General features: G+C 48.8%; 1 protein-coding gene across 2 annotated transcripts in view; it reads left to right on the forward strand.

Annotated features, from left to right (window-relative positions):
* Positions 1 to 972: 972 nt before the first annotated feature.
* Positions 973 to 23,595, forward strand: part of CDH1 (cadherin 1) — a 71,408-nt gene continuing 48,785 nt past the window's right edge. The window contains exons 1-2 of one of the 2 annotated variants that reach the window (XM_043898915.1): positions 973 to 1,140; positions 2,039 to 2,153. In XM_043898915.1, coding sequence (XP_043754850.1) covers positions 1,093 to 1,140; positions 2,039 to 2,153 — 163 coding nt within the window. In that variant the 5' untranslated portion in view covers positions 973 to 1,092. The remainder of the gene's footprint in view (positions 1,141 to 2,038; positions 2,154 to 23,595) is intronic. The other variant, XM_043898917.1, reaches the window with a different exon arrangement.

Genomic DNA, 23,595 nt, shown 5'->3' on the forward strand with positions numbered 1-23,595 from the left:
AACAGGCAGTGGAGATGGGTTCCAGTCTTCTATTCAACTTTCAAAGTCACTCAGTCGTGTCCCACTCTTTGCGACACCATAGACTGTAGTGCACCAGGCTCCTCTGTCCATGGAGTTCCGTTGGCAAGAATACTGGAGTGGGTTGCCATTCCCTTCTCCAGGAGATCTTCCCGATCGGGGGATCAAACCCAGGGTAAAAGGAAAGATAATGTCCCTTGCATGGGACATTGAAGCAAGTTACTCTTGCAGACAGATTCTTTACCAGCTGAGCTACCAGGGAAGCCCCCTACTACTTCCTACTGGCCTCAAATTCTTTATGCCTGGTTGTCCCTCTATTAAATGGGAATAATAGCACAATTCTTGTGTTGTTTTGAGATGAAAGGAAATACGATGGTTAATGTCAAATGCTTAGCACAGAGCCTGTGGCACAGTAACTTTTAATGCCCGGTATCAATCGTTACTTCTTATTGTCCCTCACATCTGTATAGAGCTTTTGTGGTGCATAAAACATTGGTCTTAATTAATTGTATGACAACTTCACAACAACACAGGAAGGCGTTTGTGTTTATTTTACCATGTAGTAGGTGACGAAACTGAGGCTTTCAAAGGGCGGATTCTGCCCAGTGAATTGATTTGTCGATTCAAGAACCGATGGAGATCTGAAGTTTAAAAGACAGAAGTAGTGAAAGGGTGAAATCCTCTCTGGCCCCAGAGGTTAGCGAGCCACCGCGAGGCTGGTACTGAAACCTAATGGTAATAGGGATCGTGGAGCCCCTACGATTACGTGATGACTACTCCCAGGTCACCTGGTCAGCTCGCGGCTCCGGGGCGGGATCGGGGGCGGAGCGTCCGCCCAAGTCCGCGGAGGAAGCGGAGGCCTTGCCGCGCCGCTCATTGGCTGCGGCCGGCAGGTGCATCCTCAGCCAATCCTGGTGCCGGGGGCGGGGCCGTCGAGGCTCACCTGGCTCCCGCGGCGCCCGGCAGCTCAGTGGCCTCCGGAGCCTCAGAGCACCTGTGAGTCCGCGGAAGTTCTGCCAGACTCTAGCCCGGCCCAACTCAGCTAGATCCTACTCAGCCCCCGCCCGGCCCGCCATGGGCCCCCGGTGCCGCAACCTCTCTGCGCTCCTGCTGCTGCTGCAGGTACGTTGGGTCCCCTGACGGCGCGGGATGCCTTGCGGCCCCATAAGCCGCGCCCCAGCCCCCAAACTCTTCTCTCGTCCCCTGCTCCCTCTTATTCCAAAAAAGTTTGGGTCCAAAGGGCCCGAATGGCCCGGAAACTGCGCGGCGCTCAGAACTCCATGGGGAAGGGAGTGGGAGAGGGAGCCAGTGATAGCGAAGGGCGAGCGCGGCTTTGCGGACGGCCTCCCGCAAATGCCAGAGGTGGGGGCGCGCCTCGCTGCAGCTTCCGGGTACTCGGGTGGGCGACGGGCGGGGAGTAGAGGGCAGGCAGCGGGGTGGGCGTCGGGGTATGGGACGGGGATCCCTGGTGTAAGTCCGGGAGGAGCTGGGAACGAGGAAAGGAAAGCGGAACCAATAGGTAAAGGCACCTGCCCTGTAACGGGTAGTGAATAGGTATGCCCCCCACACCCCGGGATAAGAAAGGATGAAAAGAGGTCGGAGCGCCCGCGGTCTGAGGAACCGGACTTAGGAGTGCGAGCGGTCCCGGTATAGGGAGAGTGGAATTGGGAAGATGCCTCCAATGAAATTGAAAAGGAGACTGAAAGGAAAGGGGTGCTGAGGCTGGAGAAGGCGAGCCAGCAGCCTTCCCTCCTGAGAAGTCCTGGAGGCTTGGCGGCCACAGGTTTCCGAATGAAAGACTTTGACTTGGCTGGCTGGCTGCCCTGTGGGGAGGAATGGGGGGAGATGGGTGTGGGGGGATGGGGGTGGGGGAAATGCGGGAAAATGGGGGTGGGGTGGGCCCACCCCTCCCACAGTATTGGTGCCAGCAGAGAGGGAAGGGAGGCGCTGCTGGTTTCGGTGTGGGCAGGAGGGGGGCCCCGCCAAGTCACCCCGGTTTCATACCTTTCCCCTACCCCAGGTCTCATCGTGGCTCTGCCAGGAGCCGGAGCCCTGCATTCCTGGCTTTGGCGCTGAGAGTTACACGTTCACAGTGCCCCGGCGGAACTTGGAGAGAGGGCGAGTCCTGGGCAGAGGTGAGGGCGCGCCGCCAGTGTCCCTGAGCCGGGTGGAGTGGGAGTGGGCAGGGTCGGAGAAATGGCGCTCCTACGCCCGCGGGCTGGACTGGGCGAGCATCGTCTTTCCTGGTTCAGGTGACACCCTTTGTAGATTACATAGATGCGGGCATCTAAACTTTTGCCAGGATACAGCGTTGGGTTTGAGGCTGTCTTGTATGGTTGACTTAGTTATGGGGCCCTTCGGTGTGTCCCATATTATCCTGACCGCTTTAAGACAGTCTGTCCTTTCCAACGTCTAAAACTTGATGTGTGGGAAGAGGGAGGTGGGGGAGGTGGTAATTCCCGTTTTTTAACTGATGAGCAAATGGGAGGCTCAGGAGGGTGGAGTCCACTGGCCCCAGGGTCAAAGTAGGAATCTGATCTAGGTTCTGACTTCCAGGCCCCATTCAGCATCTCTGGGATGACTGAGGAGTCCTCTCTTGGTTACTAGGCTGTGATTTTTGCTCATAGAGATGAAAATATTTTTATACAGGTACTATTTCCCCAAGGAATAGTGGTGTGTGTGTGGGGGGCGGGGGAAGGGGTTTTTGGTGTTTTTTTGTTTTTTTTTTTTAAAGCCTGGTGGCCCTGACTCAGGGAATGAAAAACAGACACAGTGTACTTCTGGGTCTTATCACTGTGATAATCAGGATTCTAGATTTTGCTTTGTTTCACTTCGTTATTGCCTGGGAGTGAGAGCCAGGAAAGGTTGGTTTCTCTTCTGGTTTCACTGATCTCCAGGTGCTTATTTCCTATCAAAGGACTTTCTCCTCCCTCTTGATTTAGTTGACTGGACGAGTATCATAAGAATAAAAGGAACATTTTTTGAAAGAAGGACTCACCCACAATACCCCTAAGGGAGTTCACTGTTTATTCTTCCAGTCTTTGGCCACGTGAAAAATGCAGCAATCATGCTATAAAATTTTTTTCAACTATAGAAGTTGTTCCAACAGTAGGCGACTTTTTTTTTAACAGAGAAACTGCAGCTTGATTGATTAAATGTATTTGTTTTTCTGAGGCCCGTCTGTGTTGTGTGAAGCTTTCTTTTGGGTCAAAAAGGAAAAAATAGGGTGTTGTCTGCTTGATTTTGCAGTGGGTCCCCCATTACTTGGCCCATCTCAGCTTGTGTTCTGCTGGGCCCTGTGCTGGACCCCAGGAGTGATTGAGGACTTAAAGGAATACCCTACCCTTGCTCTTGGTATTTCCCATTCCAGCAGGTTGATGAGAAATGTCCTGAAATGTCTCAGGACCTGCTTAGAGGACACTGTGGTCTATGGGCACTTAGGTGGCAGTGTGGGTGGCTGGGGATGAGTATCAGTGGGGAGCAAAGACTGGCTTCTGGGAGGAGGCAAAGTTGACTGAACCTTGAATTCAGGGCAGAGGTTAGAAACCGTGTGTACATCTGTGTGTGAGGTGTTGCAACACAAGTATTGATCACTTTCTTGGTTTTCTTTCACCAAGACATCTGGTAACACCAAAGGTGGGCTAGTCTAGTTTTTATCCCCCACCACCAAGTTCTTGTATCTGACATGATATTATTATTGTTACATGATAATAATAATATTATTATTATTATATTATAATAATTATTAATAATCACACCTATCCACTTTTGAACCAGACTCTGGTTCAAACTCTGGTTCACATATTTCACCTCATTGAACCTTATGACGCTGGGCACCATTGCCATTTCTGTTTTGAGATGAGGAAACTGATGCATAAGGCAATTCCATACTCTGCTCAGGGATCAACAGCTGGTCTTTCTTCCATTCCTTTCTCCTCTTAATCTCAAAAAAAAAAAAAAAAAAAGTGTCTTTGGGGAACTCATGCGCATTGTGAAGTCCTTCTCCCGGTGTGCCCTGGAGAGCAGAGGTGGTGATAGAACTGGACCCCAAGGGGGGCTGGTGGTGATGGAGGTGGACCAGACCTGGTGGCAGGTGGAAGGAGCCTGTAGCTGGTGGTGGTGATGAGAGAAGCAGCCTCTGGAATCCTGGTGCTCATGATGTTGGTTCCAGTTCCCTTTCTGTCTCCACACCTGGTGGCTCAGCAGTAAGGCATCCATGTGCCAATGTAGAGGACCTGAGTTCAATCCCTGGGTGGGGAAGATTCCCTGGAGGGGAAAATGGCAACCTGCTCCAGTATTCTTGCCTGAAAAATCCCATGGACAGCGGAACCTGGTGGGCTACAGTCCAAAAGGTCAGACATAACTGAGCACACACAGAGAAACACACACACCTAGCCCCACTCAACGGATTTCCTGACGTTTGATTGTTTTGGCCTTTTTGGACCATAAGGTCTCTTTCCAATCCATTGTGGACTTGCCCCAGGATGAAAGTGCCCTTCTGGTAAAAACATGCAACTTCAGGGAACTGGCTTTGTGATTTTAAAAAGGCAACCAGGATTTAGGGAGGCAGCCTCATTCCCTTTGGACAGTCCAGGAAGATGGAGGCTTGGGATATTAGTGCCAGGTTTAAACATTGGCCCCATGGGGAATTTGCTGCATGGGAGCATGAGAATGAGGAGACTGTGATGTTATGTCCACAGGTGGCTGAAGAATGTCAGGAATAGGGTTTTGACCAAACTCGGGGGGTCTTGGGATGTAGTTTTCTGGGTCATTCCTGTGTCCTGTGAAATGGCTGAACCCCACCATCTCACTCAGTTTTGTATTTATTACTTTGGTTTCTCTCCAGGTTTTAGAATGGAGAATGTTCAAATAAACAAACAAAAAACATCAAAAGCACAACTGTAAATTGGTCTTTAGAGTTTCTGATTATTTTCCTTTTTTTTTTTTTTTAAATACAAACTTGTTTGCGAAACCCAGGCGTTAGTTTCGGGTCTCAGGAGTATTATCCTAGTGCATTCAGCTTTGAGTTGATTGAGGGGTGGTGTTAAAAAAAAAAGAAAAAAGCCAGGCAGGCTTTCAAACTGATGGTTTCTTTGCTTTGCTTCCTCCACCACCTGGCTTTAGGCAAACAGGGCTTATATTTTGCGTTTGAGCTCTGACTGCTTGATGGATGGCCCGTGCTCACAGGCACCCACCTGTGTGGGTTAAATACACCCATTTCCCCCTCCTTCTAAAAGATGTGCTGAAAGGTGATGGAAACAGTATGCAGGCCCCCTAATTAAACCAGGCTTTAAAAAACAAATATGGAAGCCTGGTTGGGGTTACCTTACATCATAAGATCCCCACTTCCCTGCCCCTCAAACTCCCAGATGTCATTTCCCTTACTGGCTCTTACTTCCCTTTACTGACAAGGGTTGGTGCCCAGACCCTGGGGAAGGAGATTAATGGCCCATCGTCCTGCCCTTGCCTTTGTGTCTCACGAGAAGTGGCAGAAAAGACCCGAGGAAGGTCACCAAGGAAGACTGGTGGCTGCTGCTTCTCTACTGGCCACTAGAACTGCCTTTCCCCTCTGCTAGGGAAATCCCTGTTTGCTTTTTGGGGCTTTTTATTGAATGAACCTTTTTCCGGAATACTCCTTCCAGCCTCAGATATGCCAGACGCTGAAATAATCAGCTCTCACATCTCCCAGAAGCTGCCAAAACCCCAAAATCCCTTAAAGGCAACCATCACAGTCAGACTTCCTGGGTTTCCACTCTGCCTCCACCTGCATCTCCATTCAGGGCTGTAGGCTTTCAAGGAGGCAGTTGGGCTGGGGCTGATTAGGATGGGAGTTCCAGGAGTTGAAAGACCAGACTTGAATTTCCACTACTAGCTGTCTTCAGTTCAGTTGCTCAGTCGTGTCCGACTCTTTGCGACCCCGTGGACTGTAGCACGCCAGGCTTCCCTGTCCATCACCAACTCCCAGAGCTTACTCAAACTCATGCCATCGAGTGGGTGATGCCATCCAATCATCTCATCCTCTGTTGTCCCCTCCTCCTGCCTTCAGTCTTTCCCAGCATCAGGGTCTTTTCCAATGAGTCAGTTCTTCGCATCAGGTGGCCAAAGTATTGGAGTTTCAGCTTCAGCATCAGTCCTTCCAATGAATATTCAGTACTGATTTCCTTTAGGATGGACTGGTTGGATCTCCTTGCAGTCCAAGGGACTCTGAAGAGTCTTCTCCAACACCACAGTTCAGAAGCATCAATTCTTCAGGGCTCAGCTTTCTTTATGGTCCAACTCTCACATCCATACATGACTGCTGGAAAAAACCATAGCTTTGACTAGTCTAGCTGTGTGACCTTGGGTAAATCATGTTACTTCTATGACCCTGTTTCTTCATCTGTAAAACTGGGGGGCAGGAGGGCAGAATTGTTGTGAGGATTAAATTTGAATATTCATTTCTTCACTTGGATTCTTTGGTCAACAACTGTGAGTTGAGCACAGATTGAGTGTCAGCATTGGGCTGGATATGGGATTACAGTCATGAATAAAGCTGATGTGGGTTGAACATAAAGTGAGAAGGATGTAAGGAAACAGGGAAGAGTCATTAAATGGCTCATATTTCTTAAGGACAGAGTTTGTACTCATATTATTTTGAACAGATGAATGAATGAATATTCACTACCCCTCACCCCTTGGTTTATTTTTCTCATCTCAAACTGTGGCCTGGAGCTAGCCTCTGGTATTGATTGTAATTGTCAGGGAGAATGGGGTCTGTTAGAACTTTCTAGATGCTCGTGAGGGCTTCAGGCCCAGCCAGTGGCTCTTGAGGCTGGGGTATACTGATAAGTGTGTCTACGGATATAGGGTACTGAATGCTTCCCTCTGAAAGCCAGGGAGAGCACAGAGGGCAGACCTCAAACCTGATTCTGGAAATGGAAGGGCAGTTATTAGACATTTTAATTTTTTTTTTGTCTTTGGTCCATTTAAAAAAAAAAAAAAACTGTGGTGTCTCTCTCCTTCTCCCTCCCCTCCTCTCCTTTTCTCTGTTACTAATTGAAGTTTTCCTTTTATATACTTCAGCTTTTGCTTGTTACTGTTGGGAGCGTTTTATGCCCCCTCTTTCTGTTATTTTTCCTCTTCCCTTTCCTTCCTCTTATCAACCTCAATCCTCCACTCCCCCACCTCTCAAGGCCCAAGAAGATTCAGAAGGTTCTTGGGTCAGACTGCCTAGACTGGAATCAGGAATTCCTTGCCAGCTGAGGGACGTTGGCCCAGGACTTTCTAAACCTCAGACTGCCTTTCTGTTAAATGGGCGTGCTAGTACGCGTGTCACCTTGTGCATCAGGTGCCCAGTGAAGGTGACACATTAAAGCCCCTAGGTGCCTTGTGAGTGAGACTCTCCCTTGTCTTACCTTTGGTTCAAACGTTTCCCTGTGTGCTCTCCCATGCAGCAAACCAGCCAAACCAGTTTCCTCACTCTCCCCGTTTCTGTGTTAAAGCAAACACTGCTCTACAAACAGCAAATAGTGACTAGACCAGAGTGCCCTTTGCTAGGAAAGGAAATGCTGCCGTGTGTTCTAGCTTGCCGCTGTGCCGTGTGCTGGGGGTGGGAGGCGAGGCTGGGGTGGGCTTGCCTGTGGACCTGCCCATAAATATTGTTCAGAATTGGGGTGGGAGGGGTCAGTGGGCAAGGAACAACTGGCTTAGGGCAGGGGCCAGAAAATGAGGGTAACCTTGAACCTGGCAGCCTTTGCTTGGTTTTGAAACATATTTCATAATACACGTGGCTTAAGGATGCCTGTCTATTCTTCAGTTTCATAAAATGCTGTGCCCTAGCCCCTGAGACCCTGGCTAAGCATCAGATTACCTCAAAAATCCCCTGCAGGTTCACTGAGCTACAGTCTCTGAAAGGGGAACTTCTGACAGGGCATTTTAAAAAGCTCCCAAAAAGTCTACCTGATTCATCACCCCAGACGACTCCAGTGGCTTGATTCCTGAATGTTTGATGAGTAAATACCCAGTGGCAGCCAGGGTGTGGACATCTGTTGTCCAGGGATCCAAGGGCACCCTTGATCCAGAAGGATAAGACTGATCTTTCCGCCATGCCAGTGAAGGAGACCTCTAGGGGTGATGGGTAGAGCCCATGGGATGGAGATGGGGGTGGCGCTGGGAAGTAGCCAGTACACAAACCTCTCCTCACTGTGCACCCAGTGCTGGGGGTCTTCAGGGAGATTCTAGAAATTCTGAGACTCCCCGCCCCCCACCAGTGGCTATTCCCATTTACTGGAGAAAGTCATTGATGTGGGAAAATATTCAGAGGATTGGAGCGGCAGTCAGTTATACCCCTGGACCTTGGTGAATGGGATGGCGGTCCTTTGCTGGGAAGAGAGGGAAAGAGCAGCCAGTGGAGAAGGAAAATTAATTCTTGGTTAGGAGAGTGTTAGTTTCTAAAGACCCAGAAGCGCCATCATCTTGGAGGCATTTGGGAATTTAAGGTCTGGAGGCCGAGAGACAGCAGGCACCAGTATAAATGGGAATTTGTATAGGGCAGTGCTCCTTTTCCCTTAATCTTGTGTCAGTAGATGCAGAGGTGTTACAGGGACCCCACACACTGGAGGAGAACATGATGGAAGGGCTCTGCTGAGGGTATTTATCTGGAGGCGGCCAACAAATAAAAATACAAGTGTTCTGTTTCTAACCAGTATTAGGAGTGGGACCTGCAAAAGTGGGGTCCTCACAGACCTGACAGCTGAGCTAATCCTCCCGGTGGCCCAAGGCAGGAAGTGGTGTTATCTCCTACAGACTCAGAAGTTGGACAGCTTGTCTGGGCTCACCCAGCCAGGTAGTGGCAGGGCTGGACTTTTATCTTCGGAAAACTGTGCTCTTTCCCACGCCCCTCAACCACCCTGTCGCCACACTGCATCTCCCGTGAGACTGACTCACCTTTAAAAAAAAAAAATCATTTTAGTGTTTTTTGGTTGCCCTGGGTCTGTGCTGCTGTGTGCAGGGTTTGTCTAGTTTCAGAAAGTGGTGGCTGCTTTTCGTTGTGATGCTCGGGCTTCTCCTTGCGGTGACTGCTCTTGTTGAGCTTGGGTTTTAGGTGCCTGGGCTGTAGTAGTTTCAGCTTTCTTAGTTTCGAACCCTGCATTGCTGGTTAAGAGAGACTCTTAACCACTGGACCACCAGGGAAGCCTGCTAACTCACCTTTTTGAGGCGAATTCCTTCTCCCCTTTGAAAAACAGGTCTTCACACCTTTTGCATTTCGCTACTTTTAGTTGTGATGCTAGAATTCAGCCTGTTTTTTTGAGGACCTCTTTTGTCTTTCACCTCTGAGCCATTTTCAGCCTCTGTCCCTTTTGACTTTCGTTCAGAAAAATACTAGGTGAACTGCACTTTTTTTTACCTTTCTGTCTTTTCAACTTTCTGGGTCTCTGAACGTGCACAATTATACTGGCATTCCAGGCGGGTTGGGAGGGAAAGTGTCCTAAACAAACTCAGTTCTAACCCAGGACCAGCTCAAGGTGTGAGAGCCAGGCAGAGGTCTGGGTGTGGATCTGTCCACACCAGGAAGAGGGAACACGTACCTGGGTCCCTGTGAGCTCGGGTGTCACTGCTGGGACCCCCTGGGACCTGCCTGGAGTTGAACCTGCTCCCCCTGAGGAAAATCATAAATGGTGGCCAGCACAGGATCCTGTGGGATAATTGGCCAAGGTCTAGATAATCATTAGTGGGCTTTGTAATTAGAGGAGCATGTAACAGGCCGAAAGCCCTTCAGATTTACGATACCTGGGCAAGTTGAAGGCTAAGAGGAACACCTGTTTCTGTGGTTTGGCACTCAGACACACCAATGCACCTCCTCTGTTCCCAGGAGAGTTTTCCCAAAAGACCTTTTTTTTCCCCCAGCGTCTTCACACCGATATTGCAACAGCCTCCCCTCTGGTCTCCCTGCTTCCTCTGCCCCTCCCCCCCCAACACAGTCTTTTCTCCACTCAGAAGTCAAAGTGATGGCTTTTAAAATTTAAGTTAGAGACCATCACTCCTATTCAATATCTGCCAGTGGTTTCCCATTTTTACACAGGGTGAAAGCCAGTCTTTTCTCAACTTATAAGCCTTCCACAATCTGCCTCCCTTACCCCCACCCCTGCCCCATCCCTTACCTCTTGCCCTGACTGTACTTAGAACACCTCAGGCACACTTCGGCCTCAGGGCCTTTGCACTGTCTATCATCAACGGTAGTTTCCCCCTGCCAACTGCATGGCTCACTCCTTTATGTCTTCAAGTCTCTGCTCAAATGTCACCCTCTCAACGAGGCCTTTCTTGAACCCCGTGTTGGAGGCGGTAACCCTTTCTCCCTTCTTTGCTTCATTTTCCTCTGTATTGCTTTTCACCATCTAATGTATATTTCACTTATTTCTCCTGTCTACCGTCAGTCTCCTCCCGCTAGAACAAGAGCTCCCTGAGGCCAGGGGCTTTTTGTCTTGTTGAGTTCACAGGCTGTATTGGTATTGCACCTGGATTTGTTCCTGGCACATATTTGGTGTCAATAACTATTTGTTGAATGAATGAATGAGGTTTCAGAGTGTACATATAGGTCTGTACATATCTTTTGCTTTTAGAAGTTATTCCACTGTGGTGCCTTTTTCCAAACAAATTGAGATACAATTGACATATATTAGTTTCAGGTATTATTGTGCTTTTTATTTTAAAGAAAAGAGGAAATTTTCTCAGTATCGGTCACAGAAGGGACACCAGGAGAAGAGGATGTTCTCAGGGCCTGTGTCTCTGCTTGGCACTCCCCAGTTTCTCTGAGCCCTGCGCATCCCTGGTGTAACCTTACCTCATTGTCTTGTCACAAAACAGCTTGCCGGCTAGAGTGAAAAGGTCAGATGAGCCATTTCTTCCCCACACTTCTTGGTGTAAAGAAGCACCTGATCAAAATCTAAACAAGAGATCTGAGCCCGCCAGAGCCATCTGTTTGGTTTCCTATTGTCTGGGTGACACCTTCCTTGAGCAGGGCTTCCAGATACACCCAACACCTTCCCGGGTATCCTTCATGCCCATTAATTGTTCAAGACTCAGTTTCCGTTCTTCCAGTTCTTGGCAGTGCATAGGAGCCTGGAGGGAGCTGGTAGAGAACTGGAGGATGCAAAATACTCAAAGACAATAATCCTCTCTTCTTATGACATAAGAGTTGTTATCATAACACTGGACGAGTAGTACGTGCTATGTCTCCCGAACTCTTTCCCAATGCTGTCTCTCCCTTACACCTCAAAAAGCCAGTGGTGACAGACCCTGAGCAGCTGCAGTTCACACAGACCAGAAGTGGGAGAGCCTGGCTGCTTGTTCAGCGGCTATTAGACTCCAAAGTCTGCACTCTTTACAACAGGAAAAGCCAACTAAGCAGACGGTCTGTGAGCAGCCAAGTGAAGGCGATGGATAGTTCCTGCTCTGAACGACTTGGAGAGACATCCCTCGGGATGACTGAGGCATTCCTTTGTCCACAGAACAAGTTCACGTTGGGCACTTACCTAGCACTGTGCTACGCGTTGGGGATCTTTTTGTTCAGTTGCTCAGTCGTGTCCTATTCTTGGGGATCTAGCAGAGGACAAAAGACAATCCTTGTCCTCGTGGATTTCCTTCTCTTCTCATTGGAAGAGACTGGGGGAGGCGGTTGGATCGTGATCTATGGAAGGGAAAGAAAATACTGCAGGAAGGGTGATAAGAATTGCGTGTGCTGGGGTGGGGGGATTTGAGGGAGGTCTTCACTAAGAAGAAAGACATTAGTGTAAAGACCTGAAGAAGTGAGATGCTGAATATGTAATTAGAATTGGATTGTTTCTTGAGAGATCGGGACTTTCCACATTCTTTCTTTTTTTTTTTTTGGCTGGGCAGCATGAGAGAACTTAGTTCCCTGAATAAAACCCTTGCCCCTTGCAGTGGAAATGGGGAGTCAACCACTGGACCACAAGGAAAGTCCCTCCCTCCATTCTTTAAGGCCACATTGGTGCCAGGTAATGACCATACTCTGGGCAGGCATTTTTCTAGAGGAATAACCCCGAGAACTAATTGTCACCACACAAACCAGGATCCGGTTCTCTTTCCTTGCTACCCACCCCTCTCCCCATGTTGGTGTGTGGCCCAAGAGGAATGCGGCTCCACATATAGTTTCTTCCTCATGGCAGAGGGGGCCGGAGGAGGGTTACATGTCTACCAGGGTCCCAGGACCTGACAGAATGAAGCCTGGATTCATATGAGGGTTTTCAGACAGCAAACTTCCTCCCCCACAAATTCTTCATCACAACTGTGTGGGAGTCTTTGAAAAGGGAATGAGTTGACCAACTTGTTTGTGGAAAAGCTGTGGCTTTTCCATAGAGAACGTCACCCCTTGAGTCAGCTTGGTCTAAGAACCTGAGCCTATTGACAGGTGGGGCAGGGCCCTGAATCACGGCCATCAAGAGGCCTCTCCCGGTGAGGTTATTGTATCAGAGATTGAATCAGCTCCCTGACATCACCTCTCATGGTCACAGGTACTCTTGGTGCCAGCTCTTACTCATAAGTCCTGGGAGATACTGGCCCTAGATCTCTGCATTCTTAACAAGGAGCCCGTGGCCTTGCGGGAATGACTGGGTTCAACAGCTGCTGGGGAGGGTCACGTGGCTGATTTCATTCCCACCCCACCTCCTGGGCCTGTCATCATGACTAAACTTTATAGAGAAACGAGAATTTGTGGGTGTGCTTCCTGTACCTTTTGCCTTCTCAAGTCTGCATTTCTAAAGAAATGCTCGTCTGTGCCTCGCAGATGGATATTTCAGAGCTTGTCAGAGTCTTTGGTTTTGAAACTTCTGTGTAAATTGTGCTGATTTTTCTTTGGACTTTGGAATTCAGTTATGGTTTCTTTTCTTTTCTCTCCCCTCTGCTAATCTTCTCGCCTAAGCCATGGGAGTACTTAAGACTTTGGGAATTAAATACCCGAGGAGGCTGTTCAGCCTAGAAAACTTACATCACTTAGCAGGTGTGAGGCTTGACTCTTAGTTTCAACAGAGTTTTGATAGCAAGGTTGTGGCTTTCATCTTCAGCATTTATTTCTCTTTTAACCTGTGAAATGAAGGAGTCAGCCTCCCTGAGCCTCCGAGAGTGATGATGAATTGGGGAGGGTGGAATGAGAAACAGGTTTGCCTGGGTTCAAATCCTGATTCAACTCTGCCTCATGTCCTTGGCAAGTTACTTAACCTTTTTGTGCCTCAGTTCCCTCACCTGTAAAAAGGGGATAAAATTGTTGTTCCTACCTCGCGGGGTTGCTACAAAGATTCAATGAGTTAACGGACATAAAGTGGTTTCGGTGCCTGGCACACAGCAAACACTCTTTTTAAGTACTGAGGTTTTATTATCAGACGTTTCCACTTTAGACTTGTGTCAAGGGGGTAAAAAAAAAAAAAAAGAATGTAAAGAGTGAAGGAGCCAGATAGAAGAACTGAGGATGAGGAGAGCTACATCGCTTTGTCACTTGGCTTCTTGACCTCCCCAGATCTAAAACACTCTTGACCCAGTGCCTGTTCAAGGGCTAGTTGTCTGTCTACAGTTCTTGATCCCTTGGAGATAACCAGGGATGTATTATTTATGGTTGGAAAGATAAGGGGTCTGAGATGGAGTGTGGATGTAATAAGACCACCGTGCAGTTAGTTGTTGGTGCTGGGCACTCAATACATGGGGCTCATCATTCTATTTTCTCTGCTTTGGGATATGTTTCAAATTCTCCACATAAAGCTTAAACAAACCATTCAAGGAAAACCTAAATAATCTGAGAGAGAAAATTCAAACACCCTCCCCTTCTCAAGTGGCTGACATTAGCGATTTGGCATGTGTCCTCCCAGACATTTTTCTAATCACTTACAGGACACATGTGCCCGTATTTGTGGGTTTTTAAAAAGCCGAAGTTTCCTGCAAATGGAAAGGTAAGATGTGACAATCAGTCTGTGGAGCTTTTTCCTCTCATTCTGTCCAACCTCAGGAAGGTGTTTTTAGTATCGCAGAAGCCAACCAAGTCCCCTCAGTACAGTGTTTGCGTGCCTACTATGTGCTCTGTGTTAGTCACAAAGTTTCTCCTGTCCCTGGGGGTTTGGAGGCAGGCAGTGAGAGAGGGCTGTGGAAATGAGGTGAAGAGCATCAAAATGCTGAGATGCCAAGTTATCAGACAATGGGAGCATTCACAACTCAGGTGGGGGAAGACCTGTGTGGGCTGGAGCAGCTGGCGGAGCTTCTGCAGGGGGAGGCGGGTCTGGGGTGTTGGGTGGCATGCGAGCAGGAAGGCGAGGGGGGGAAGGAGACAGGGGCATGTCTGTTGTTGGCCAAGGGAGGGGGGTGCCTTTAGCCTAGGTGGAGGGGAGGGACCTCTCATGCAGACTCATGGGGGCCAGGAATATGACACAGGGGGTGTTTGGGTGGTGACTCAGGTAGCCGAGGTGAAACTGAGTTTCCTGTCCTGGAGCCTCACCAGGAGGGTGGGGGGCTACCAGGACCACCCTGTCCCCCAAGGCTCTTCCGGCCTGGCCTCTGGCTGCAAAGGCCATAAAAGGACTATATAACAAGGCTGCTGCTGGCTGGCTGGGTGGGCCCCGTGGGCAGAGACCTGGGCAGGCTGGGTGAACAGGAGCAGCAGGTTCTCCTCCCTCTGTCTGCCCTGGGGCCACCGGACTGACTCAGTCCCAGGCTCCTCTGAGGCCATCTGGAGTGGCCTCCAAGAACCAGAAATGAGCCCCACCATCCATGTGGCCCTCAAGCCTGTCTGTCCCTCAACCACTCCAAATGCTTATCCAAAATCCACTACTGTCCCCGACCTTGCTTCCCTTCTCAGCAAATGGCAACACCTGTTCTACTCACCATTCATTCAAATGGCACACCTGTCCTATTCATTCATTTATTCATTCATTCGTTTCGTTCATTCATTCGTTGAATAAATAATGGTAGCTCTTATGTGCTAAGCACTGATCTAGGACTGAGGATACAGCAGAGAACCAGAGACATAGGAATCTCTTTCTGTGTGGAGTTTGTATCCTAGTGCATTGATGGGAACAGGCAAGAAACATAATAAATATGTGAAATGTTGAGGGTGTTTAAGAATGAGTGAGCAGTTGCTGAGAAGTAGTGGGTGGTCTGAGAAGGGCCTCACGGAAGGGGTCCTTTGAGCAAAGATCCAGAGAAGTGAAGGATCAGGATATGTGGGTGTGTTCCAGACCCTGGGAGTGGCAAGTGGAGGCCTGGGGCAGAGCGGGAGAGTCCAGAGCCCTGTAAGTGAGGATTCCAGGGATCGGGGCAGAGGTGATGGGAGGGGGCCTTGTGTCTCTCCAGTGCAGTCCAGATCCAGTCCCCATATCCTGCCAGCTCTGTCCTCTCACCACCCCCCACCCCCAACCCCCTACCCCCGCAGCTCTATTCTGGGCCCTGGGATAGTCTGCAGGTAGTTTGAGGGACTCCTCCCTCGGGAGGACTAGGCTGGTGGTTGTAGCTTGGACCTTGCCCTCTGACTGCCCAGGCTCTGGGCGGTCCAGGCTCTGGGCTCAGAGAGGCTCCTGGGGCCTCTCATTGATGTGGCCCATGGGTCCCTCCCCAGGGTATCTGGGCTCTCCCTGCCTCCACCGGCATACTTTTCCTGTGCTCCCTGCCCAACTAACTCCTCTCTCAGGGCCAGCTCAGTGGTTACTTCCTCCAGGAAGCCATCCCTGATCTTCTGACATGAGTCAGGACATCCCCCTTTCTCCCCAACACCTTCTCAGGTTCAGATCCCCTGAGTTCTCCTTTCTCCTCACCCACCAGGCTGTGTGCCTTGAGACAGGTCCTCAGCATGGTGCCTAGAATGTAGTCGACAATAAGTAGTCCTCTGAGGGGCCCATTTGCTGTGGAGAATGCGGGTGTAGGGCCCCTGGGGATGGGGGTAGTGAATTATAATGTGGATGAGGAAGCCAGATTCCTAGGTCTCTTATCTTTTCCATTGGATTTTTGGTCTTCCTCTTCTGAAAAACAAACTAAAAAACCCCACTTTCAGCTGAGCTTAGATGCAATCCCTGTGGTCATCCTTTTAAACAATAATGGAATTTTTAAAAGTTTCGTCCTCCTCTCCCTCCATGGCTGTTTGCTTCCTAAAGATAAATCAATTGTTAAAAGCAGCTCATTGAAAGTGTTCAATTCCTGCTTTTTACATGGAAGGGAAGTTAGGGTGATCTGATCACTACTGCTTTTTGAGTGTTTGCTTAGCATCAGCCAGGGACTGAACCCAAAACTTCAACTCAAGTTTACAATCTGTGGCGCCTGCCCTGTGCTGGGCATTCAGACCAGGCCTTGGGAAGACGAGGTCACAGGTGAAAAATCCACCCAGTGTGCAGATTGTCCATTCTAGAAGTGAAGGAGGAGGGACAACAAACAGAGTAAGTAGAGTGTTAGAAGGTGGTTGGTACACACCAACCACCCTGAGTGAGCAGGGTGGGTGGGAGAGGAGTCTTCTTTTTGGGGGGAGGAGTCTTTTTTTTTCTTTTTTAAGGTGTTTATTTATTTTTGTTTTGTTTTGGCCATGCTCTATGGCATGTGGGATCTTAGTTCCCCGACCAGGGTTTGAACCCGTGTCTCCTGCATTGAGAGCATGGAGTCTTAACCACTGGACCACCAGGGAGGCCCCGGGAGAGGAGTCTTGATGAGGGGGTTGCACCTGTAATTTTGCTGTGGGTCCCAGGCTCCTTCCCATTGCACAGCTCAGAGGTGGGGATGAGAGAAGGGACGGTGGGCATTACTTGGGTTGTCTGGGCAGTTGAGGAAGTGGCTGGGAGGGTGAGGGAAATGGAGAAGGGGAGACGGAACTGGAAGAGGGTTGTGGGTGTCTGTGTGGGAGGGGTGCAGGGGGACTGGGAGTGGGTGGGCAGGGGGAGGGGTGGGCTGATGTGGTCTTTCCAGGCGGGTGTCTTCCCCACTCCTTGGAATGTGGTCACCCAGGCTGTGCTGTTTGAAATGCTGATGCATTAATTAACAATTGTTTACAGGCTTTCAGCCCAAAAGTGTTAAACCCTTTATTCTGGGAAACAGGTCTCAGTCTTTAACCTGCTTCAGAACCACCTGTGGAACTAATTAAAAATGCAGGCTGCTGGGTCTCACCCCCTCAGAGATGTCAGTTTATAAATCTGGGGGGGATCTAGGAATCTGTATTTTTAAATAAGCCCCATTGTGTGCTTGCTCTGGAGGGCCCGGGATGGCACTTCAGACCTGGACTAGAGTCAGGTTCTGCGGGAAGACTTAGAAGTATAGACTCAGTGGGTCCTTCCCTCCAGAGATGGAGTCAAGAGGGCTAAGGGGACTTGAGGGGATTTTTTTTCCGCTTTAACACACTCTCCAAATGATTCTTGGTGGTGGTGGTGGCGGCGAAGGGGGCAGGGTCTATGAATCCACCCAAAGCTGTAGACAAGATGAGTGTGTGTGCGTGCAGTTTTTGGCTCACAGGGTCCATAACTTTTATTATATTCTGAGGCATTCAGGTTTCCCCAAAACAGGTGGTCAAGCCTTGGCTGTCCTTGGAAGAATCAGTCTGAAGTGGGAACCAGTTCCATGTCCATTGAGGCAGGGGTGAAGGGAAGTTAAGGTTGAGGGCTACAAACTCCCCAAGTGTTATTCGAGAAGCAAATACGAACAAAATATGTAAGACGTCTAACAAACAGCAAAATCACTGGAGGAGGAATTTCAGTGTATTTGGAGAGGAGAGCTTGGATGACCAAGGGGCTCCGCCCTCCCTCCTTATCACCTGTCCATCCGGCCATCCTGCCATCTACCCATTATTCATTCTTCCATTCAGATAGTCACTGGGCATCTGCTTTATCCAAGATCTTAGCCATCCAGGCTGCTGGAGCAAGGAGGGCAGCCGGATAGCTCAGGCTGACGGATGACTTGACAAGTTAACTCATTTAGTTTGGGACCAAGGTGTCACTTACTCGCCTACAAACACAGCTCTTTAATTTATGAGTTGCCCAGCCCAATATTAAAATGCCTCGCAAGCCCTGCTGCTATCCTGGCATGAAACTCAAATGGAGCAGAAAACAGATCCAACACGGAGATAAGGCAGCTGAAGTTTCAGGTTTAGGTTGGGCCAAGAAATAGTTTTAGGGACTTTCCTTACTGTGGACAGGGAGTAAGGTTGCTTTTCTATCTTTTTTGGTGGGGAGGAAGGAGTGGTTTATGATTAACCCATGTGGAATTTGATAACAGATCCAGAGATTATGTAAGATGTTTCAGATATTTTTATTTTGTTTGAGAGGGCAATTGATCATGAACCTGACGACTATTGGGTTGCCTTTGCTTGCTGTTGAACAGGCTTTCCCTAAAACATGTGATTCATCTCCTTTTCTGTCTTTCTTTTTTTAATAAGTAAGATGTTACAGAATGAACTTTTTGACCAGCCCAGTATTTCTGGACGTGTCATGACTTTTAGATATTGAACACTTTTTAAAGACTGATTTTTCTCTCATGGGAAAGTTCCCTGTCGTAATTGGATCTGGTTTTCCCTTATATCCTGTGCCTTTTCTCAGCTAATCTACCTCAGTGTATGAATCACATAATTAAAGGGCACTATCAAGAACCCTTCAGTTCTGGATACAAACTTGGTATTATGTATTTTTCATACCAACCCTATTATAATTATTCCCATTTGGTGGATGAGCAGACTGATGCTCTGCAAAATGGGACTATAAAGTGTCTGGCATTCACTGGGCACTCAGAAATAGTACTGGTTTTTTACTGTTATTGATAATTGTAAAATATAATATCTATTTTTATTATTAGAATTGATAGAGCTCTTACTATTTGCTGGGCAGTGCCCTGAACCTTTGCAGAGCATTATATAATTCTCCCCACCACTCTTGAGGGAGTAGTAGGTTCTAGACTTCATTTGTGGATGAGGAAATGAGATTCAGTGAGGTTCATTTAGCTTGGGGTCCACCTAGACACAGAGATCTGCTACTTAGAATGCCTTAAGTCTCAGCTGGTAAAGAATCCACCTGCAATGGATTTAATTCCTGGGTCGGGAAGATCCACTGGAGAAGGGATAGGCTGCCCACTCCAGGATTTTGGCCTGGAGAATTCCATGGACTGCATAGTCCATGGAGTCACAAAGAGTTGGACACGACTGAGTGACTTTCACTTTCACTTTTCAAGGCAATCTTATCCTCTTCATGATAGAAGCTGGTGAACTGGATCATCTCTTCCATTTTAGGCAATGGTCAATGATGGTCAAGTTAGGATCCCCCAGAGAAGGGGGGTTCTCTTTCCCATGATGCTAAATTTTCCTGAAACAATTCCTTTTTCAAGACTACTACTACTTCTGCTTTAGAAGAATCATTTTATTATCATTATTTAACGTTTTGACCATGCTGAGGCTTGCAGGATTTTTTTTTTTTTAATATTTATTTGAGTTGTACATGCTGGCTCTTTAGTTGCACATGCTGGCTCTTTAGTTGAGGCATGTGGGATCTAGTTCTGTGACCAGGAATTGAACCCGGGTCCCCTACATTGGGAGCATAAAGTCTAAGCCACTGGGCCACTAGGGAAGTCCCCTTGTAGGATCTTAATTCCCTGACCAGGAATTGAATCCCAGCCCTTGGCAGTGGAAACGCAGCCCTAACTACTGGACTGTCAGGGAATTCGCTTTCAAGACTTCTTTAAGAACCTCTAGCCTCTGTTGGTCTCTTCGCTTTGTTCATTCTCATCTCATTCCAATGAAGAATTAATAAAGATGTGGGGCAGGTACCTAGATATATAATGCATGTGTCTCAGATAGGAATCAGAAATGGATTAAAGAAAAATAAAGATAAAAGTGAGGAGAGTTGAGTAGCCAGATGCTTGCCACAAAGCCTCTGTCCCTGCTAAAACCAGAACACTAATTTGACTCTGAGCTTCCTACCAGTCAAAACACAGAGCGAAATAAGATTAGTTGCATGATTGGGTTTCTGTGCGTTAAGCACAAATCAGTGCTTTAGCTGGGAATCTGGCTGTTCCAAAGAGCTTGAGCCTGCCTGAAATCCTGGCAGTACCTCTTCCACTTCCCTTATCTTCCCTATGCCTCCTATATTGTAGTTGTCTTCATTATACAACTAGCACATGTTTGTTGTGGGGAAACATTAGACAATGTAGATAGCTAAGAAGGGAAAAAGTGTGCATAGCATCACTACCTAGATAACACTGCAGGAAACATTTTGGAGAAGGTTTCTGTTACTGTACCTTATAGGTGGTGATACCAATGCCTGTTAAAGCAGTAATGTGTAATGGTGCAGACTTTACCGATGGGTATCATTCCCCAGCCCTCTGCTGCCTCTGGCCAGGGTGCCTGCTGCTTCCTGAGTCTGGGACACCCCTCCTTCCCCCAGGCGTCCCTGGGGCTCTCTTCCTACTTCATTCAGGTCATTCAGGTCTCTGTTCCAGGCTCACCCTCACCAGAGCCCGTCCTGTGTAGTAGTGCACGTCATACCCTATCACTGTACCATCTTTCCCTGTGTGTGTGTTTTCCCCCATGGTCTTGGTTACTGTTCAACATAATTTTGTACATCACTTCCTGGTCTCCTTTTCTTAGTATGTGAGTCCCTTAAGGATGAGACTTAATCCGGTATTTTTTTTTATTAATTAATTAATTAGGCTTCATCCGGTGTTACTGTGGCACACAAGATCTTTCAGTTGCAGCATACTAACTCTCAGTTGTGGCATGTGGGATCTAATTCCCCAACCAGGGGTCGGACCCAGGCCCCCTGCGTTGGGAGTGCAGAGTCTTGGCCACTGGCCCACCAGGGAAGTCCTGAGACTTAGTCTGTTTTATCCTTTGTTGTACTTCTAAGGCTCAGAATGCTGCCACACACACAGTGATGGTGGTGGTTTAGTCACTTGGTTGTTTCTGACTCTTGCAACCCCATGGACTAGCCCGCCAGGCTCCTCTGTGTGTGGGATCTTTCAGGCAAGAATACTGGGAGTGGGTTGCCATTTCCTTCTCCAGGGGATTCCTGACCCAGGGATCGAACCTGGGTCTCCTGCCATTGCAGGCAGATTCTTTACTGACTGAGCTACCAAGGAAGTCCACATAGTAGGTCTTAGAGATCTCTTATTTCTGTATTTATTACAGATATGATCTCTATCAGTAACTACAGATAAAGGCCTATGTAAGTGTTTTGTAGACAGATGTGTGTACATGTGGGTAATTCAAAACTGTGATCTTGCAATGCTGGACCTACTGAACACCTGTTGGCTGCTTCTGGGTTCCTGTCAGGAGTCCTTTGTGCACCCGCCTTTTTTAGGTAATAGTCCATCTTGGAAGCCTTTCCTCCCGATCAGTTCCATGTCCTATCTTGATCACTATTTGGTTTTCTTCAACTCTGCCCAAGAATCAGTTTCAGAGGTGGAAAGGCTCTTGGGAGCCGAGTGGTCCAGCCCTTTCTCTGGCCTAGATGGTCAAGCTTCCTACCTGCTGGCCTGAGAGCCTTGCCTGTCACCACCAAGTATATGCCCCAGGGAAGCACTGCCTCTTCCTCCTGCTCTACAAAGGACCTGCTTCCCGTGACATCACTCCTGGCTAGGCCCCTTCTGACTGCGTCCTTCCCGTGGGGCTTGAGGTCAGGGCTTGGGCCTCTCTTTATCCCCTCTCCCCCCACCGCCCCATGCATAGTACCCAGCCCTCTACTATTTATGGGTAAATAACTAGCTCCACACCTGCCTCAGTCAGTTCATGTGTATTCAGGGCCTGTGTGTGCCAGGTACTGGTCCGGGGACACACCAGACCTCTGCCTTCAGGAAGTTCAGTTCTAGTGTCTAAGTAGACGTTTGCATGTAAATAAATAGGATTTCAGGGAGTGGGTTTCCATAGCCGATTTTCATCTGTCTATGAAGAAATAAAGTGGAAAAATGGGGAGGAGAGAACCTGGGTGGGGAGGGGTCCACTGTAGCTGAGTGGGTCAGGCACGTGGTCACAGGTTTGTAATGTCGGGAAGGAGGATGCTGTGAAAAGAACTGTAGGAAGAAAATCCCCAGAAAAGGAAGCCCCAAGGACCAAGCTTCTGAGGCCAGAGGGTTCAGTGAGCTGGAGGGGGCGAGGGCCTGGTGGACACGATGGGGTCACAGGTGACACTGGAGGGGCAGGAGGAGGCCAGAGCTTGTCTCTGGTCCAGACGATCTCTTCTGAAAGGCAGAGGAATGTCTCCGCATCAGCTTCCACCCAGATGAAGTGCCGCCAACCAGTCCATGTGGCTGATGCATCCTTCTAGCTAATCAGGGAACCTTTGCCCTCAGCCGGAGGAGGCTCTCTGTTTCTTTTGGAAATTACCATCTGGAGACCAGACCATTAAGTTTGTTCAGTGAACGTGGCTTAGCTGAGTGTGGGCTCCGTGTCAGAAGGGATTTAGGGTTGGGTGGCTGATAGAAATGAGTTCCTGCCCACAGTATCCTGCCTTTGCAATTCCAGCTAAGTCAGACCTCCCCTTGCTGCTTGTTTCCTGCCCCAACTCTGCTTCTGGTGGCCTCTAGTTTTTTTCCCCTAGCTCTAAAGTAGTAGCTAATGTGCACTGAACTTTCCTGCTGGGTCTGTCACTGTGCTAAGGACTTGACACCTCACCCCCTTAGGAAATAGGAACTATCAGCCTCTCTGCTGTACTTGGGAGAGTGGGAGGCAGGAGGTGACATTGCGGGCCTGAGGTGGCATAGCTGATAAGGGGAAAGTTCAGACTGAACTCAGGTCATATGACCTCTCACCTGGGCTCTCAGCCACTTAATAACTCTACCGGGGCCCTGAATGAAGTACTCAGAGTCTAGGCTCCTTGTCTCAAAATTGGCCCCATATAGCCCTGTGGAGAAGGCAATGGCAACCCACTCCAGTACTCTTGCCTGGAAAGTCCCATGGACAGAGGAGCCTGGTAGGCTGCAGTCCCTGGGGTCATGAAAAGTTGGACACGACTGAGCGACTTCACTTTCACTTTTCTCTTTCGTGCATTGGAGAAGGAAATGGCAACCCACTCCAGTGTTCTTGCCTGGGGAATCCCAGGGATGGCAGAGCCTGGTGGGCTGCCGTCTATGGGGTCGCACAGAGTCGGACTGAAGCGACTTAGCAGCAGCAGCAGCAGCCCCGTGGTCAACAGTCCTGGACTCTTTGCACAAAAGAGACACACAGTCACAACTCTCCTCAGGCCAGTTGTGAAGGTCAGGGCTCCATCAGCTCTTGAAGCCCCAGCTCAAATTTACAGTTTGACAACTACCACCCCTCCCAACCTCTTGGGAGAGAAGGATAAACCTCTTTAATTCATCCACCAAAGTTAGTGAGCCACAGACCTTTCAAGGAAAGGTTTACTGAGCACATTTTATACACCAGGCTCTGTCTGCATTCAGAGCAAGAGACCAGCATTGACTAAGTGCTTACAGCATGCCCAGCACTGGGCTAACCTCTGCCTGTGTCTTGTATACAGCTCACCATGCTCTGGGAGGTGGAAACCCCAGTCAGCTCTGCGGTAAGGTGACGGAGGCCTTCCTAATCACCACGCTTTGCAGAACTGCCCAATAAAAACCAAGGTTTATGGGGAAATAAAATGGCTAGGGGCATGA

Source organism: Cervus elaphus, chromosome 4, assembly GCF_910594005.1.
Source record: "Cervus elaphus chromosome 4, mCerEla1.1, whole genome shotgun sequence".
Classification (NCBI taxonomy): domain Eukaryota; kingdom Metazoa; phylum Chordata; class Mammalia; order Artiodactyla; family Cervidae; genus Cervus; species Cervus elaphus.